The 19,963-nt window shown below is 37.3% G+C and overlaps 1 protein-coding gene across 15 annotated transcripts in view; it reads left to right on the top strand.

Annotated features, from left to right (window-relative positions):
- Positions 1-19,963, top strand: part of ANKHD1 (ankyrin repeat and KH domain containing 1) — a 119,679-nt gene that overhangs the window by 72,504 nt on the left and 27,212 nt on the right. For 13 of the 15 annotated variants that reach the window (XM_066977287.1, XM_066977284.1, XM_066977292.1 and 10 more), the window contains 5 exons: positions 8,197-8,940; positions 16,813-16,958; positions 17,101-17,212; positions 18,061-18,206; positions 19,634-19,776. In XM_066977287.1, the coding sequence (XP_066833388.1) occupies positions 8,197-8,940; positions 16,813-16,958; positions 17,101-17,212; positions 18,061-18,206; positions 19,634-19,776 (1,291 nt within the window). The remainder of the gene's footprint in view (positions 1-8,196; positions 8,941-16,812; positions 16,959-17,100; positions 17,213-18,060; positions 18,207-19,633; positions 19,777-19,963) is intronic. The other 2 variants (XM_066977293.1, XM_066977294.1) reach the window with 1 other exon arrangement.

Below are 19,963 nucleotides of genomic sequence, written 5' to 3'. Positions count from 1 at the left end.
GAGAAAACATTTTTGTCATAAAACTGTGTGGTCGTTATAAAGATACCACTGTTGTTCTAACTGTGATAAGAACCAAAATTCAGCAGAGAACACTGTCTCTAACTTCTGACATGCACGTGGCTTTAATATGGCAGACTTCATTGTTAGACTTGGCAAATGAGGAGTGACAGAGGGTGCAAATGAAGAAAGACATATTATTGGGGGGGAGGGGGAGACAAGGATGGGGATGAGACAGACAGAACAGTCTCAAGTTCTTATGTAATGATTTTTTTTGGAATAAATTTCTTGCCTGCAGAGTTACAAATAAGCTCCTAAGTCTTTTGCATAAATTCTTGACTACTTGGAGGAAGGAGAGGAACACCTAGCCTTTTCTACCTCATCTCAGTCTGTTTTAGGGGTCTGTATTACTTTTGCAACAAATGCAGTAGTAACAACTCATTGCCTAAAGTGTAAAACTAGAATGCACTTGTGTGCTGTTATAAGTCAAATATGCTGTGAAACCTTTGAAGAATTTATGGTTTAATTGTGAATGAAATTATTCTTACTCTAGTGAGAATGCTTGTAGGAACATTGCCATGGAATAAATGTTTTGGCAGATTATTTAATTCTGATTTTGGCAACAGAAAAAAAACATTTCAGAGCTGACAGTGGATATACAGAGACATAGGCACTGTGAAAATGTTGTAACCTCATAAAGAGATGAAGAAAAACGAAAGAAGCAGCAGAATTAGTTTATGGGACTGAAAAGAACTTGACTTATAATTTAACTCATGTAAGATTGTTATTAGTATACTTCTAACATGTGTCTAGCTTGTCCATGTAAAAGTGAAATCACAGTGTAGTTTTGTGCTTTTGTGTGAAAAGGCAGAAGATTGTGACCTTGTTTTGTATTTGTTGCTTCCCTCAACTGAATGCAGTCAGAATTGCTCAGCAGTAATTCTGATGCAGCTGAACAAGGATGGTCTTCCAGCTGGAAAAATGAGCTGCAGTATTTCTGCAGCTGAAGGATGAGCAGGTATCTGCTGCTGCTAGTTGTCCTCACTGAGTGGGTAGTGAAGCACAGTGGCATATGTGCAGCTTCAAGCGTCCCTGCATCTGGTTCCCTAGAGTATGCTGGGGCAGCTCTGTGCTCTCAGCCCAGCTGGCACGGAAGTCGCTTCCAGCACCAGCCAGCTCTCCAGCCAGGATGAATACATTTTCTCCCTCTTGCTGTAAAGCTCTGGCACTGGAAAGATAGACTTCTTGCAAGGTGCAGTGACTCCAAGTGCATGACTTAAGAAAGAACCCTTTTAGAAACCATTTCTCCTCCCACTGTCTGAGCCTAGCTGGCTTAATTCTTTGCCAGTTAAGAAAGGTTGCTCTTCAGGCTCACTCCCTTGGAAATAAGCAGTGATGCTAAGAAACTTAATGTTTTGACTTCACATGGGCTATGTGAACTGTCAATTCCACTTAATGTAAGTTGTGAACACCATCAGGCTGCTTTTGTAACTTTAGGTGCACTTTTAAAAACAATTCTCTTTTTCACCTAAATGTGGACCATTTCCAGTATGTGAAATGGTTGAAAAGAATGCTGTCAGGTTACTTGAAGAAACTAGCCTGTGTAATATTGTTGACAATGATAGTATTGTATATCTTGTAAACTCAATATAATGTTAAATTGTGGGATCCACAGCTCCCAGCGTGTCTATGATTCTGCGCTGGCTTAGTCTTTCACAGCAAGCTTTTAGAACGTTATTGAAAGTAATCACACTAGTGAAATAAGGGGATGCTTAGGGAGTTCATGGTAAGCAGTAGTAGTGTTTTCTTATTCAAAGTATTTGAACTGATGTAAGGCTTTTTTAAACATGCAGATTTAAGTTTGTTTTTTGAAGATGGAGATATCAGTTATCCTATTTTTTTCAATATTTATTTCATTTCATAACTGATTTGAAATCTTGGTTATAAATTAACTAATTGGCCTTAACTAAGTGCTTAAAATTTCAACATGCTGTCATTCCACGTCTTCACTATTGTTTTTAAGTTGACAGTAACTTGCAGTGTTTTCTTATTTGGAGAGCTTGGTTATGTATTAAGAATTCAACAGAACTTACAGACTTGTTATTCACAACTGCTGTTCACATCTGCCTTTGATCCCAGGGGAAGGAGATTAGAATCCCCTTGAAGTTAAATAGGTTTGGGGGATTTTTAAGCTTTTTAAGTGAGACCTTTAATATGCTGTTTTCTCTGTATCATCATGCTAAGTCTTACTAACAATCTAATGCCTTGGAGAAAGAAAAACAAACAAAAGCTTCTACTTAGCTACAAACTAAATATATGTTTTTTTAGTCAAATATCTACTACTTTGCTTAAATACTGAGTTGTGTACTGATAAAGAACTTGATGCATTGTGTGACTTAATTGAAAGATCCCAAAGCCTAAAATGCCCACAAAGGTGGATAATTCTAGATAGTATTCTTTTTAATCTCAAGGAAGCAGTCTATGCCTTTTTGCTAACTTAACTAATGCTTTCTCAGTAGACTTACATACTCATTCTTCTATGTGACTCTTTAGTTGCAGGCAGATGATTTAAACGAGACAGGCGTAGATCCACATGATCACAAGTGTATCGAAATTATTTTCACGATGTTTTGTGAAATTCCAATCTTTGAAAGCTTCTGTTGCCTGCCTGCCACCTACTAATTTAGTCACATCTTAGCAGTTTTCCAGTTAGATTCCATCAAGCCCCTGGAAAAAAAAACCTTGGGAAGATGACTATAGTTAGAAAGCGACCAAAGCTTTTGAATGTCAGAAATTGAGTTAAGGTTGATTAGAATGTCAGTTTGGTTTCAGCCATGTAATCATTGAACCTAATTCCTGCAAGTTTTCTGTAGAAACAGTTGCAGGAGCGATAAAGATTGGCAGAAATACTACGTGGCTTGCAAGAGGAATGTAGTGGAGTACAAACTCATCTGAACTTTCAGTCCTCCATGAATCATCCTGCTCTTAAAGAAGAGTTAAGTATGCAGTGAAACAGTGTAGCAGATGAATTTTTTGGGGAAAAGTAGATTATTTTTTAATTGTCCAGTTAGCCCGATTAATATTTTGTGTATGTGGATTGACTGTTTCCCCGTGTCTTTACAGTTGAAGTTCTTACTGATATTAATTATAGTTAAATACATAATGTTCTCGAAAATTCAACATGGAGCTCATCCTATTCCTGTTGAAACTGGTAAATTTTAATCGGAGACTGCAAATCTAGCTTTAACCTTCAATTTAAAAAAAAAAAATCACCTGATTTCACTCTGATGTGCCAGAATAACAGTAGACGAAAAAAGCTGTAACAAAGCACTCATCACTGAAATCCTTTTCTATGGATTTATGCTTCCCAGTGCCTGCCTTTTGTGAAGGGAGGAACAAACTGAGTCTGGCTGTGTGGTTGGTTGGTTGGTTTTGTTTTTGTAAATTCTAGGCAATATTAGCTGTCAGGATGGATGACATGCTGATTAATACAGGTGTATATACTGGGTATTGATTCCAGTGGAGAGGATGTCTTTAAGTGTACAAATGTTTCACAGTTGTTTTTTTCATGCAATCATTTCTGTATGGCAGAAAAATCTTTTGGAATTTAGCTGTTTGGATTTGGATCCACTCGTTTTCATTTAACAACTCTGGCAATTAAGGAGCTGTTAACAAGTCCCAGAATTTAATCTAGTAAAAAGTAAAGTAAAGCAAAGTAAAACTGCTGCTAGTGGTGACCGAGATGAAAACCTCTAATCTGAAATGCAAGAATAGCAGTTGCATTGACAGAACCTTCCTGAAGAGCATAATGGATTATAAAAAACAAACCTAATAAAATAATGATTAAACTTTGGTTGCTTGCTCTGAAGCACTTCATCAGAATGTCTGTCTTTGCCAATTTATTAGTGGTGCTTTCAGAGCAAGATCCCCATTAGCCTTTGTTTATATAAGGAAGTTGCATACCCAAGTCAGGCTTCCTGGACACTTCCTTGTAGTGACTGTCTGTCCTCTAACTTGCAGAAGTCCCTGTCTGTGCTACTACTGAATGTTAGCAAATCTACATGGTACATCCAGTAGCAAAGTCATTGGAGGTCAGTAAGGTAGCTTGTTTTAGGTAGGTTCATCTGGGATAGGTAGCACTTCACCTGTGCTACTCTGTTAGTTGTGAAAGGACATAAAATCTACTACTTTATTGTGAAAACAAGATACCCTATAGATTAGATGGCAGGACTAGAAAAGCAGTTTCCTAGAGAATCGTAAGCACTAGGGATGAAATCTGGTATCATACTTGTTCACAGGCAGCAACCCTGTGGAGAGTAAATGTGTGAAAGCAAATTTAAATTAGAAGATTTTAATTGCTTAGGAGAGCTGAGAACTATAAATATCAGTTACCTTTCTTCAGTCTTGCTCAGAGCATCTAGGACCTTTAAATATTACTTTATGCCAGAAGTGAGTTTTAAAAAAGAACTGGTATTGGTGTTCTCCACTGCATATTATTGGATGCTCAAGAGTTCGGGTATGATATTTGGAGTATGCTGATCTGGATGGATGGATTATTGCAAATCAATTTAGGTACTCAAGAGGTTATCTACAGTGTACTGGGATAAGTACAGTAGATCAAAGCAGAGAACTTATACTTCATATTTCCTGTAAATGTAGGTGAATAAGAATTCAGAGAAAATGATGGGAAGCTGAACTTGTATGCAACTTGTACTTGGGTAGCGTATGTTTGGTGAAAAATGGCTGAAAACGTTCATGGGAGAAGAGAAGTGTGTGAGGCAAAAAGTAAAATGGTGACTGCAGGAATGATGGTAAAGGCTGTATTGATGAAGTTAGGATGCAGAACCCGTGGAAGTACGGGAAGCAAAATAGGTTCTGCAAATAAATGTGTGCTCTAAATATATTAGTACTGCTATTGACAGAATAAATTAGGAAAGGATCATTTTCTTTCCTCCACTGCTTTCCTGGCATGCCCATAACCACCCTGGATTTTCTGTCAAGTGAACAATTCTCTTTCCTGTAACCTTGATTACCTGGTAGCATGTGATGTTTGTCTAGCTACATCTAGGCTTTCACTGGACCTCAGTCTTTAGTCTTTTGGGTACAAAGTAAGTGGCCAAAACAGCTGCTTTAGGGACTAGATGGACTCCTTGGTATTGCTAGGTTTAATTTCGTAGTAGGTTGGTTGTCTAGATTTACAATCCACTGAAAAGGTAAATGAAAATACAAGTTGAAGTAATTATGGTCTGGCCTATGCCTGAAATTCTAAGTCCTACTTTCAAAAGTGAAATTATAAAATAGCGTCTTGTTCACAATTATTTACTAAAATGGGCACCTTTTCCAGGATATTGTAATACAGAGAAGATCTGAATAAAGGCAGGAAATACCTACTTTCAAGTACTAATATACTATATAATATACTATAGTGCTTACAATTTTTAGGGTACCAATAGTGTCTTTTCCAGCTCTGTTTTGAACTGGTTGTTAGGATGTGAAGGTTTAGCAAATCTTTCTTCCTGTTCCTCATCCTTTTCCATTATCCCCAAGATTATAGCTGGCACCTATTTTCTGGCATAGGAAGAGTGATTTAGTGCCTATAAAGCACCCCTTCTAATCAATTAGAAGGTGATTGAAGTACATCTCTGCATCTTTTTTTGGAACTTCAGAGCCTAGCTCTTCATTTGTACTGTGTCCATATTTGCATACACTTTGTGCTGTAGCATGCTGTGGGCTGTACTGATTTTTCTAAGTTCTGTTTTCAGAAACTTTCTGAATTTTCAGTGCTAATTCCAAATCTGAGGCACTGTTTGGACAATCTGATTCCCATTGTGAGACCAGCCTTGTCGTCTTTAATCAGTACAGACTAGAAACATCAGATTTTTCTTTATACAAGCCTACTTTGTCTCTGTAGTTTCTCCTGTGTTCTTAGAAGACTTTTCCTATGACAACCAGGCTTGTTTTCTCCCCAGGTGGTAATTAGTTGAGGGGGGACATTGTTGATAATTTATTATTTGGGGGCTTTCTGAACTGCAATTTTTCTTTCCTGTGGAGTGATGGAGGCTGTCCAGAACTGTGAAAAGTCATGAGAATGCTTTGTGATACGATGAAGATGGTATAGTACTCTTAGGAACAAAAATAAACAGAGCAGCATGAAGTGTTCCTGTCTTAGCTGCATCTTAAATTATGTTTACTAAAATGTTTCTGCTAATTAGCAGAATTTGCAGAAGAGCAGCTTAGTTTCAAAGCACCAACGGACTTGTGTTTTACTGATTTCTAACAAAGATGTAGAAAAACATTTTACAGATTTTTGGTGAATAAATACATTTTCAATCGTGGTCTCCAAAACTTAAATTATATTTTAACTGTATGAATTAATTCACAATTTTTAAAATGAAAGGGTAACTGTAGACTTTAAATATGCTACAAAGTCAACTAGCCAACAGCTTATAACAGCCTTGAGCTAAGGATCCAGTAGTATACCAGCCAATACAAAGGAAGTTACTACTAAACTTTTAATCAAGTTCGCTATTCTTTTCACAGAAATTGTCTTGGAACTTAGAGACAAAATAGCCGAAATGTTTTGAGTAGGAGTTCAGCTGGAAGTACTGATCTTTCAGGATATGGCAGTGATATAAAGTAGCTAAGCTAGAGAAGAAGCTTGGTTAAGGGTGTCTGTCTTGGTGTACCTACAGTTTTGGTACTGAACAGACGTACAGTTTGTGGGTATGGTAGTATATTTCCTGGGGCTATTAACATTTTTGTTGCTTCCTTTAAATTTAGTTAGGCTTTGTTTTCAGTCCAGAGAATCTTTTCGGTGAAAGTATTCAGCATAGAGTTGGTTCAACTCTTACTTTTTTTTCTCTTATTAAGAGGAAATTCTCATGCTTGTTTGCTTCTTGAATTAGTACCTTAAAAAAATAGTAATCTGGAAGCGCAGTGTGTATGTCTCCTGTTTTGACTGCAGTGTAAAAAGAACTCACTTGTAAATTAATATTTTGGTGAAGGAAGACTCAGAGAGAAATAAATTAGTGTTTTAGGGAACTTAAACCTTCCAGAGCTAGTGGCTTATATAGAATTTAGTTCTAGCATCCAAACTTTCACTTAATTGCGTTACATTCAGGTAGCTTTATTAATCCACGGCTGAAACTGTGCATAATTTTAATTCCCCTTTTAATGCTGAGGTGTAGGAGTGCTTTGTTCAAGTTCTGTTTCTTTCTTTAAAGCTACACATATTGCTGCTTAGATATGGTAAATGAGTGTTACTGCAGAAAGTTACTTGATCAAGCTAAAACCTTTTACAATTGTCATTAGAATTTCTTAAACTGAAGTAATAATTAAAATTTAAGCACTTAATAGATTCATATTAGCAAGAACTGAGTGAAGCTTTCGCACATGGCTTTCAGGACAGCAGCTGTGCTGCTTGAAGGCAGTGCGTTGTGAGCTTTCCCAGAAGCCGTGCTCAGGCATAGTGTCTCCCGGTGGATTGAAGATTTTCAAGTCTTAATAGTGAGCAGAATCGCTAATTCGTTACCAGAGAGAGGGAGGCAAGCAAGATGTTGTTTTTCTCTCAGAACTGTTAAAGGGGTGCCAAAGCTTGAAAATATGTTTGTATACATTGAGCTTGCACTGGCAGGATTCTTTTGTAATGCAAAGGTAGAATGCTATAGCATTTGGATAAACCATATATAGTGATTGACAAAATACTGATCTTACTGTAGAGTTTTCTCTCAAATATAGAGTACTATATAGAGAGTACTTTTGTTCTCTCAAATATAGAGTGCTTTTGCTTGCAACCTTGCTGTTGGAATTAGCTTCTAGAAAATAGTTTAATTTGCTCTGCACGCCCAAACAATTTTGAGAGCTTAGTGAATTATTTAAATTGCCTCGCTCTTGCTGATTTCCCTTCCAAGATGCATTGTCATGGGTATCAGAAATCATAAAGGTTCCTTATTCCTTAAGATTAAAATAGTGGTGTTCAAGGGTGTATTAGGATCAATATTTAAAATTCCAGCATTTGCTTTGTCCTTTCTGTCTTAACGTGGAGTGTAGGGTTTACCTTTTTATGATTTGACAGATGTGCAGTGTTAGTTGTAAAGATTTTTATTTATTTATTTTTATTTTTATTTTTTTGGTGGGTGAGAGGGGAGGTATGGGGTATCTTCAGCATGGCATTTTTTCAAACATTTTTCATGTGCTTAGGTGCATCCAAGCAGAAGTCAAGTTCCCTGCAGGTAGCAGATAAGGACCTACTGCCACCTTTTCACCCATACCAGCCTTTGGAATGCATAGTAGAAGAGACTGAAGGCAAGCTGAATGAACTTGGACAGAGAATTAGTGCTATTGAAAAAGCACAACTTAAATCATTGGAATTAATTCAAGGTGAACCTTTAAATAAAGATAAGATTGAAGAACTTAAAAAGAACAGAGAAGAACAAGTACAGAAGAAGAAGAAAATATTGAAGGAGCTACAGAAGGTGGAAAGGCAGTTGCAGATGAAAACACAACAGCAGTTTACCAAAGAATATTTGGAGACCAAAGGTCAGACAGACACACCACTTCCCCTGCAGCAGCAGTGCCCACTTACAGGGGTCTTCCCAGAAGTGGAAGCTGATAAGGGTCTGCCAGAGGATAACTTTTCAGGGTTACCTCAGGTTGACACAATTTTGTCAAAAGATGATGAGCAACAACAGTCACCACCACCTGCTGAACAAATAGATTTTGTCCCTATCCAGCCTTTGCCAGCACTGCAATGTAATTTTTCTGGTAATTTAGGCTATAATGGGACAGAGTCTCTTGAACTTCAGAAAGCAATAGGTAATCAGCAGAATATAGGACAGCAGCAGCAAATTGCTGGGCAGGGACTGTTAGTTCAAGAACCAGACGGATTAATGGTTGCCACTCCAGCACAGACGCTTACCGACACTCTTGATGACCTAATAGCAGGTGGGTTAAGAAATATACCTCTTTTTGCATTAATTTGTGTGCTCAGTTTCCCTTTCTCTCCTTCCCTCCACAAATATCTTGGGCTTTTCCAGTTTGGGAGTACTTGCTCATGCATAAAGTTCCTGATTAATCTATTAATTTTAACAGTGACTTCCAATTCTAATGTGAGACTTTAAAAAAAAAAAAAAATCTTTTTCCAAACCACAAACCATCCTGTACTGGTGACCTGTTTTTTTTTAGACCTTTCGGCCTTTTTTTTTTTTCTGTGCTACTTTAAAGCTACTTTAAAAAGCCTAATCATGAGTTACTTGTAGTGTCCACTAGGAAACCTGAGAATGTGACAGCTTTTTTTTGTCTTCAGTAGAATTTTCCGTATAGGCTTATACCACAGTGGATATATTTAGTGTACTGGTCATCTCTAGAAAAATACAAATTATTGTCACTTGTATTGACAAATGTATCCCTCTCCATTCTGCTGGAAATGTTGCTACAGTTTGAACGCAATCTGGAATCCATGCACAACCATTTAGTTCTGTAATGGCTTGTGTTTTCAGAGTACATTCTAAACTGTGATCATTACACAGGAATATCTGCTTATTAGATATAACATGGCAAAAAAAGTCCCATTATCTCGATGAAAAGAAAAAAAAGCAAAGCACCCTTCCACTTGTTAATAACTATATGTAGCAGAATAGAGGGTCCCACACGTTGCGTTGTGTGAGTCCCATTGTGGAAAAAATCAGTATCATTTTTGTTGACTTCATTTCATATGTTTTACTAGGATTTGTGTTTACTGCTGGAGGTATAGAATCACAGAAAAGTTCGGATTGGAAGGGGCCTTAAGGATCATCTAATTCCACCCCCACCCTGTCGTGATCAGGGACATCTCCCACCAGACCAAGTTGCTCAGAGCCCTATCCAACCTGGCCTTAAATGCTTACAGGGATGGGGCATCCACAGCTTCTCAGGGCAGCCTGTGCCAGTGCCTCACCACTCCGAGTGAAGCATTTCTTCCTAATTATCTAATCTAAATCTACCATTTTTTAGTTTAAAATGTATGCAGGGCGTAACCAATGTTGATTGGTCAGTATTTTTTTTTTTTAATTCAGTGTTTTTCAACTTCTCTTTGCACCTTGTCTGCCCTTAAGCCCTTATTTTCCTGTCTTTTTTTTTTTCCTCTTCATAGTCATTGCCTTCTCCTCTGAAGTTCATTTCAAGGTTTTAGAAATGTGTGGTAAGACTTGCTAGCAGTTTCTGTGAACTTTCAGAATGGTAATTGCCATAATTGAGCTCATGTATGTCAAGGCTAACTACAACTTCGCAGCCTTCACTGGAAACCACAGTAGATCGAATAGCTGTGCTGTTTTGTATCAGCTGCCTTCAGCTATGTAGTTTTAATTCAAAGAAATCTTCCCGTGTTTTTCTGAGTATCAGCTGTTCTTCAATATACTCAGCTAACTTGAAAGCAAAAATGCAATTGGATTGTTCTCAAAGTGTTACTCAAGATTTGAAACTGCAGTGTGCAAGGAGGAAATTTTGAATGTATAATGCAAAACAACCACCAAGAACTTTATCTTTGCAATAGTTACTGTGCTGAGTTTAACATCTGGCACAAAACCATGTAGTATATACCTCTTAAAGGTCAGCAGCTGTGCATTATATTCAAAATACTCAGTGCACACAGACCAAAAAATTGCTATAGTCAGCTGAGTCAGCTCTACTAATTTTGTTTCAGATGTATTACCAAAATACTTGTGACTTGTCAATGATATTGGCATTGTACCCTGTGACAAAATGTACCTTGCCTTTTCATTTCCAGATAGCATAAGAAAATGAAATATACTTAACTATATGCTTGGGGGGTGGGGGGGACAAGGGGGGAAATCTTGAGCAGGAAAATAAATTTTATCTTAAAAAAAAAAAAAACAAACATAATTTTGAATAGAAATATTTTGACTCAAGGACCTTTAACAGTAGATTTGCTAGTTCCTGTTGTTCATTTTCTGATCTGTTTACTGGTTTTGCGAAGTAAATCTCATTTCAAAAACTATGTGCAGATAGCACACACTTCTAAAAACGATTAGATACAGTGTGCTTACAGATGCAAATCAAGGAAACTTTAGCTATCCTAATTCCAGATGCTCCTGTAAAAAATGCTGATGTTGCTTTACTTTCTTAAATTCATAAATTTGTTTCAAAAACAAAACAAGAAGTCAGGAGAGATTTAGATAGTTTTGCTCAGTTTTTAAAAAAGACTGTGTAAAACAATGTGTAAATCATAGTCCTACTAAACCCAAATGTACGTATATTTAAAAACAAATTGTAAATCTACCTAATCTTACGCGTAATTCTTTGATCTATATTTAAAACAAACCTGATCTTTTTCCACAAATTTGTCTATTAGTCATTAATTTTGTAAAGCAGTTTCAAGCAGCAGAAAACATTACAAAAGCTGACTTTGTGTGCGTACTATAGATGCTGGTTAAAATTGTTAAGGGGATGGGTGTCTGGTGTCTGGGAAGTCTGTCTCCGTGGGAAGACTCCTGTTCTCCCTCAGACTGAGGATTTAGTGTGCGTATGAAATACCTCCCTTGATTACAGTGCCACTGGTGGAACTACGTTAATGGTGGTGAGTGACACTTGATTTAGAAGAGGTGTGAACATTTTTATTCCTGTTGAGTATCCAGTTTGTATCAAGTCTACTGTAGAAGAACAGGACGTTCAAGTCAGCTTTTGGCCCTCTGCACTGAAATGACATTGTTGCTCTTACCAGTGGTAATATAAAAAAGGCAAACTTTTCAAAGCTTCAGTTCTGGCTATTTGTTTGTAGGGAAGGACGTATATTCCTACAAAACCTCAAATCTTCATTTTGCTAACTTCCTTTGACAACATACACAGAGTATTTCTCGTCAGCTAATAGAATAGCTACTAGGGGCTGAGATGGTTGATGGTAAGGTACAAGGTATTGAAAAGTAACAGACAGTTGCTGGTAGGTGTTTATACCTGAGTCCCCTCATTCATAAAGCTGATCAACCTCAAAAATGCAGAAGTAACTGAGCAATATTTGCGAAGTCAGGTAAAACCTAAAAACAAAGCAACTCTTCTTTTCTCTTCATGTTTGCTTATAATGGAAATTTAGATATGTAAATTAGTATGTAATGTATGTATGTAATAATTAATATGTAATTAGATATAGTAAAAACTTTACAACTAATTTCTAATTCTATCTTTGAAGGTGTGATCTTTAGTCAAAATTTTAATTGGGTCTGCAAAAGAGATAAATGAACATGGTGCAGTTTAGAGTGGGAAAACAATAATTTGGATCACATCTTCCAGTATAAGAGCACATTTATTACTTAATTTTCATCACTTAGTACAATTTTTTTTAAAGCATCTTGCCTTGCATTGTTGGCGTTTCATTGCTGTGCACATTGCACATTTGCCATAGTAAATTTCTTAGGTGGCAGTAGCTGAATTGATGCTTTCTTGCTTTTTATTTTTTTGTCTATTCAAGTATTCAGGATGAAGGATTTTCTTTTGCTACTACATTTGGTTTGTAGCTAGAATATTAATGATTCCTGCTTGCACTCAGCTGTGGTTCTTTTTTTTGGGGGGGGTGGGCAGGAGATAGAAGTATGCTATCTGCCTCTCCTCCTGGGCGTTCAGGTTTGTATACTTACATTCCAGATGATTTAAGACACTTTATTAAATTTTACTTGGTTCTGAAATTGTGGTTGTGGTTGGTTATCCACAATTGGATTTTTTTTAACATAACTATTTTAAAGGTGTGACATCTGGGTTATTTTTTAGGATAGCTCTTTGGAATAGTGGTTTACTAGGATAATGTGGAGTGAGAATTGTGATTCATAGAATGAGACACAGCAATATGCAGAAGAATTGTTCTCTTTGTCCTGAAAACACCAGTCCCTTTGAGGAAGGCAGAACTGGAATACAAGTCCACTGTTCATGAGTTTACATGTTCATGGCATAACAATTGTTATGCATATTCTCCTTCAGACTAAAGCTGTGATCACCTCTAAAAGCTGTTTGCTTAAGTTTGTGCCAATGCCTTGAGTCGTACCAAGACAAAATATGAAGTTCTTGCTTCCATTTGTTTTACTCATGCTTCTTGTGATTTATTTATTTTTCCATAACTTTGGGAAATAGTCATCCGTGTTTATTTGAGAATTGTCTTAGGCTTCACCCTGGTGCAAAGGAAGTCTCTTTGGAAAATTGCATGCCTGTCTTAAAACGTGGGAAAAATGGATTTTGACGTTGTCATTTAAGGGTTGGACCTAGAATAGATACGTGTTTTTTTATTTAAATTTAAGTCTACAGAAGCATCCAAACCCTTTGTCACGAAATAAGCATTTTATCATGATCTAAGGTACACACTGTGAAAATTGATTTTAATTTATTCTTTTTAATTTATTCTTTAATCGGTGCCTGGTTATCATTGTTTATGGGCATCCTTTCACGTGGAAAGATGAAACAATTGTTCATTAGGAAGTAAGCTGCATTTTGAAAAGCTTTTGTCTTAAAGATTAAAGCAACATGTTTTCCAAGTCCATTAGAAATTCCGGAGTGGTGCTTGACACTTGGAGTCCCTGGAAGTGATCTTCCCTTTGATCACTTGTTTTGTATTCTCCAAGCAGTCTTTCCCCTGGAAACAACATGATTCACCTCCTTCCCTCTCACTGGCTACACCTCATGCTGCTGTACTCCTAGAGTTGTCTTTGCAGTACTCCCGATTACTGAGACAAGTAATTGCTGTGATCTGGATCGGGTGGGGTATTGCCGCTACTTCGGAAGACTGTACTCTAGCTGTCGGTATTGGAAATACAACTTGCTAAAACTCAGTAGTTGGAAATTTATCCCGTTTCCCTCTGGTCTGTCAGGCAGACGATGGGATTCTCGCAGAGGTCTGACAGATCTGGTCCTGGCCAGGGAAGGGGATGGAGAGGTGCTTCTCCCATTCCTGTTGGAAGGGTTCTGTTCAGTCAGTAAGACGACGACATCTCCCTGGATGAGTTTCACAGGACCAGTAACTGGCTTACGGTTCAGAGATGGAGGTGTGTAATTGAGGAGCAGACCGAGAGATTCGTCTGCCCAGTCTTGGTTAACCGTCTCAGTATCCTAGGCTTCCGTAGGAGGGTTTGTGAAGGTGCATTGGAGACTTTGTTGCAAGATGATACTTCGAGTTAAAAATCTCTATATTCTGTAACCTTTGTAATGCACTGAACTGAAACATCTGTGTGAAACTGGAGGCAGAAGTTCTCAGATATGTTTTACTTTCCAGAGCACAAATCACATTGGCGTTTCCCTTAGACCAATTTCAAGCCTGACAAACATTCTAAGGGAGTAAAAAATAAACTTTAGAAAAAAAAGAAATCCTGCAATTTTGTTGACACAGTAGTTAACAGGAAAGGATTAATTACTGCATACTGTAGGACTCTTGTTAGATTGTGTTTTAAAGAAGAGTTTAGGGTATCAGTAATATACAGTAATAAATATATATTTATCTGTTTCTGTTGCCTTTGGTGCATTCTCTCACACTTGGCATTGTTACTGTGTAAGCGAAATGCTTAAAGCATACTCAGATTTCAAACGTGATGAAAATCTAAAGTATGCAGGAAATAGTTTGACACTTTCAGTTATGGTTGTGAAATATAGAGAATTTGATGAATCTAACAGTGGCAATAAATGTATTTCAGTAACAAATCTTAAAGTGGCTCAAGTGGAGTCCCTCTGCGTACACCTGCTTTGTATGTCTCACGCATGCATACATTTTTAGATGCCATCTGTAGCTGCAAGACCTGAAAGCATTGAGTCAGTATCTTGTTTGAGTAAGTTTGATTTAAAGTAAAATCAGTCCCTAACAGGGTGATTTGGTATTTCATGTTTTAGAAGGAATAATTTGTAGAAATGCAGTTAATATCTTGCACTTCAGTGACTTGAGGGAGACAGTTGTATTACGTGAATTCTCATCTGCTGCTCTCAGTAGTAATCCAGAGTAAGCAGATGAAGTGTGGCAACTTCAAAACTTCTAAGGCAAACCTGGTTTGTTCAGGAAGGTTGTAAAGTGAAGCAAAACCGGGAATGCGGATAGAATATCTTGTTGCTGAAATGTGGTAGCCACATGGTAATGTTTGTGACCGTGGACCAAGGAGAACACTTTAATTAAATTAGCATTTAAAATTCCGGTGGAAAATGGTAGCTTCCCACAGTTTGTGTTAACTCTACCCCCCATGCATTCATTTGTGCTTTCTCTCTTTCTGAACACATGTAAACTGGGCTCTCTACAGCTTACTGCAGTCTGTATTTCCTTTGTCACGTGCAGTTGTATATGAATAGGCTTCATTAGAAGCCACATTGAGGATTTTTCTAAGACTTTTCTATCTACACTGTTTTTATATGAATAATTATGGATATGCAAGAGGAATCATGAAGGATGAACTGTTTAAGCACAATTATTGGGAAAATTTTGCAAAAGTGCCTCTAAGCAATACACAGATGAGAGTTTATCCTTCATATTCCCTCGCCACTTGAAATGTTTGAACTACAGCAGGTAACTGCACTGCGTATTTCTTACCTGCAGTTAATGTTTTCCATTAGTTGTTTGCTCCGGGAATACTACAAAGCAGTACTTATATTGGAGTAAGTAAAGCTAATTAAATATTACATCTGAAGAGGCTGCGCAGTATAGAAACTTGGCATTCCTGCAGTACAAGTTACTTGTCCAATACAGATGTTACATTAACACGGCTTACTGTAAAGTGCACTAGTGGTTAGTGCATTGGACCTTCCTGACAAGTAATCCCAGTTGAGAGCCTTTGATTTGAGTTCCCCTTGTAGTCCCTAAGCTGGAAAAAAACAAGGAAAGCTTGAAGGAAATAGGGAGGCTTGTAGCTTGTGTAGTCTTTCTATGGCTTGTGTAGTCTTTTAGCTGAGAAAATAAGGAAAGAGAGAGGCAGGTTGCCAGATGTTTTCACTGTGTTACAAAGGCAGGCTAGGGTCTGGAGCATGCAATACACGTCCATGGGGATATTTCTTTGCTTGTTCTGTTAAAGCTTCTCAGCTTATATTTAAAACTAGTCAAATAAAAACCTAATTTCAGTTACCAGTTTCTTAAGTTGTTAAGAGAAAAAAAAAAAGGAAAATAAAGTTGCACTACCAAACTACTTCTGTCCCTGAGCTGAGAAGTACCTTCAGGATGAGGTCTTTTAAAGGCTGCGACCAATCAGTAGTAAATCCTAAGGAGCACACAGTCTACAGTTTCCAGCTTTCTTATTCCCCCCCTCCCCCTTCTGTCTTTCAGCCTTTCTGGGTTGTTCTAGCCCTTCATGGGTTGTAGATAACTCATGTAACTTTTGGGTTGTTATAGCACGATTTGAAGGTGTAAGTCACTGTCACTTGTCTTGCTTTGGAAACCTCCTCTGGTGTCTAGATGTGCTCTAACCTTTACATGAAAAACTTTTTAATTCCAGATTTATACTTTATTTCTGAACATTGGGTTTGTATTTTAGCGATTAAAGTCACCTGTGTGTGGTTAGATTTAGTATATGATTGATCTCTAATGGTGACAGTTGCAATTTTTTTAAAAAAACTAAATGTTATAGTTTATAATATTTACAGTCTAATTCATAAAATTATTTTTCTAAATTAACACAGTTTGGAGATAATACTTTTAATACTGAACTGCTGGAAAGCTCCTTTACGTGAGATACCAACTTGTTTGCTGTTAGGACCACTTAATTTGTTTTCTTCCGCTTCTGTTTTGATACTAGACTGTTGCAGTTTTACAGGACTAAATTTCTCATCTAAAATGTAGAATTTCTCAGAATCAATTCATAATATGTTGTTACATTTCAGCTGTGAATAGCAGAGTGCCCAGTGGCTCCACCAGCTCCTTGCACACTACGGAATCCCCTACACCTGAACCCTGCTCACAGACTTCAAGTAACGTGGCGTCACAGTCAGTGCTCCCTATGTATCCTTCAGTTGACATTGATGCTCATGTGAGTAATACCAACTAGGCTTGAGTGGTTTTCCTTTCTGATAAATTCTGAAAATTTTTAATCTAGTACTGTCAAAAATGCTGAAGTTCTCTTAAAATATTTTTAATTTTTGACTGTCTTCTTTTCTTGCCCAACTCTGCAGACTGAAAGCAATCACGACACTGCTCTGACCCTTGCATGTGCGGGAGGTCATGAAGAACTTGTTTCTGTCCTAATTGCACGTGGTGCCAATATTGAACACAGAGACAAGAAGGGTAAGCTACAATATCAAAACAGTTTGACCTTCAGCTACAACTTGGAACACCAAATCCCAAATAGGAATTTGGGATTCTTTGCTTCAGAAAATGGCCAGGGGTTGCAAAAGTAATGAATTGCATTCTGGTACTTCGTGTAGAAATATTGGCCATGTAAATCAAGAGACATTGTATGGCATTCCGTCCTTATTTTTGAAAAGAAGTGCACCTATCTGAATGGCATACTAGGCAAATTTTTGAAATATGAAGTACTTCCATCATGATTCACTCTCCGCAAAAGACCTTAGTGTCCTAGAGAGAGCAGCTAATTGTGGTAAATATCAAATCTTGGATGACAAAGGTAATGTTTTGTGGATAATGTCAGGTTGCATATCACATCATTCCTAATAATCAAATTCAGCAAAATCTCAAATCTCTTGGAGCTGAGAGAACAAAACCATGCTTCTCTCCCCAGAGCTGGCACTGGCCACTGGAAATAACCAACATGCACAGTGCCGATTTGTTCACTGGTTGGAATGATATTAAATAAGAATTAAGTAGAAAGAGGTGACATGCCTAGAGACATGAATTGGTCAGAAGTTAATCCAAACTGATCGGTGCAATATTGTTCAGATTTATTTATTTATTTGAAGAGCCTTTAAACGTATTTGGAGTTTGGGTCTAGAAGTCTCAAATTGTCAGAGTCAGAAGAGGGGTAGGAGAGGATCCAAGATTGTGGCCTATACAGGAAAACGCCCAGTCTGAGGAAGACATGTCTGAGCAATGAAAGTCACTATGAATTTTGCTTTTCTGCCACTTACAGTTCTGAAATTCCCTAGGTTACTTTTAACATAATTTTTTGTTATTAGGTTTTACACCTTTGATCCTGGCTGCAACAGCTGGACATGTTGGTGTAGTGGAAATCCTTTTAGATAAAGGTGGCGATATAGAAGCACAATCTGAGCGCACAAAGGATACTCCACTTTCATTGGCATGCTCTGGTGGACGCCAAGAGGTACAGATGTTTGTCATCCTTGAATGTTAATTCTTTTTTTTAAACTGTCTTCTGTATGGTGCTGTATGGTGTTTTTTTGTTGTGGATGGTATAATACATCTTCCTTTTTTTTAAAAAAAAAAAAAGGTTTTTAAATTATATAAATGTTACTAGTTTTAGTCTTTCCCAAGAAGAAAGGGAATTTATTCTTTTCTCCCTCGGCTATCCTGGTTTTGTTAGCTAACTGTTATAACTCGTGATCATTCTTTTGTCAATGTATCCCTAGAAGATGAGTAGTTTTGTGAAGGAGGTAGAGGCATTTAACTTCATTCACTGAACGCTACCCTTAGGAATCCTCCCTGCTCTCTAAACTTAGTCAGTGCAGGCAGCCAAGAACAAAAACTGGAATTTTGTGTTGGCAGTACATGGTTTTATTATTAGATTGATAAATGCAGATACAATGCACAGCACATTCTCAATAGAAGGACACATTATACTGGTCTTCTAATGATGTTTCAGTTCTCTCAACAGTTTTATTTGGACTTCTCTTTTTTTTTAAACCCTTCCTACTTCAGCTGTAGTCAGACTAGCTTCAAATATACCATAGTAATGGCAAAGGATTCCATGCCAGGTAAAAGAGTGATAAGTTTTGAAATCTGTAAGGACTAAAGTGATTGGACAATATTGGAAAGTTTCCTCTTTGTCTTCCAAATCACAGTAAAAGTGGTTCTCTTAAATAAAATGAGATATTAATGTAGCCTGTGATAGTATTACTTATTAAACTACATACATCTCTTGTTCTTACCTTTTGTTTCCTTATGCCGGAATCTACCTGTCATGTTTCTTGCTTAGCAACTAGCTAATCAGTACACCAACGTGTAGTACTTCACCAGAAACATTTCAGTCTTTTTCTCTTTTATTTCTCTTAAGCAGCTTCTGATCCAGAGAGTAGTTCTTCCTCATCCTTGTTCCATTAACATCAGTCTGATTTTTTACTGTGTGTTTTATTGTAAAGACCATGTAACACAGTCAAACTTCTATCAAGTGTCATTTGAATTAAAGTTTTGGGAGTTTGTGAAAGACACTCAGTGTGAGACATTACAGGAGTTGAATGTATCTATTGTTTGCAAACTTAAATTCACAGAAAAAGCTTCGCTTCGAAGCCTTGTAATATTTGATTAGGTAAAATAATCTTTCTGGAAGACAAGTGCAGTACTGTTAGAACCCACGTGGATTATCAGATATATTTGTTAGTTGATAAGTCTGTACAGTGACATGAAGGAAAGTAAAGATTGTACAGGAAAACCTCTATCCTCTTTTGCTCACCTTTTGACAATAGACACTGGTAGCAGACTAGAAAGTTTGAGCGTGTGATAGCTATCATCCAAGGAAGTTAAAGAAGGTTAAGGCCACATAAATATGTCTTCTAATGTGTGGTGTTTTTTCAGGTTGTTGATTTGCTGTTGGCAAGGGGAGCAAATAAAGAGCATAGGAATGTGTCTGATTATACACCATTAAGCCTTGCTGCATCTGGTGGATATGTTAATATCATCAAGATTCTTCTCAGTGCTGGGGCAGAAATTAATTCAAGGTAACATACCTAAGATGAACTGCATCTAAGGCATATATTGGAATCTACTTTCAGACCTCCTCACAGCTTTTCTACACTACTGATGTTACAGTTTTTGTTCACATGATCTTAATTACCTTTTAAGTTGCCTTTAACTACCACAGACAAACTTCATCTCTCTATAAATTTTAAGTGATGGTGTAGTTTG

The sequence above is a fragment of the Anser cygnoides genome, chromosome 14 (assembly GCF_040182565.1).
Source record: "Anser cygnoides isolate HZ-2024a breed goose chromosome 14, Taihu_goose_T2T_genome, whole genome shotgun sequence".
Lineage (NCBI taxonomy): Eukaryota > Metazoa > Chordata > Aves > Anseriformes > Anatidae > Anser > Anser cygnoides.
Note: the sequence above shows the minus strand (reverse complement) of the source record. Positions and strands in the feature narration are given on the sequence as shown.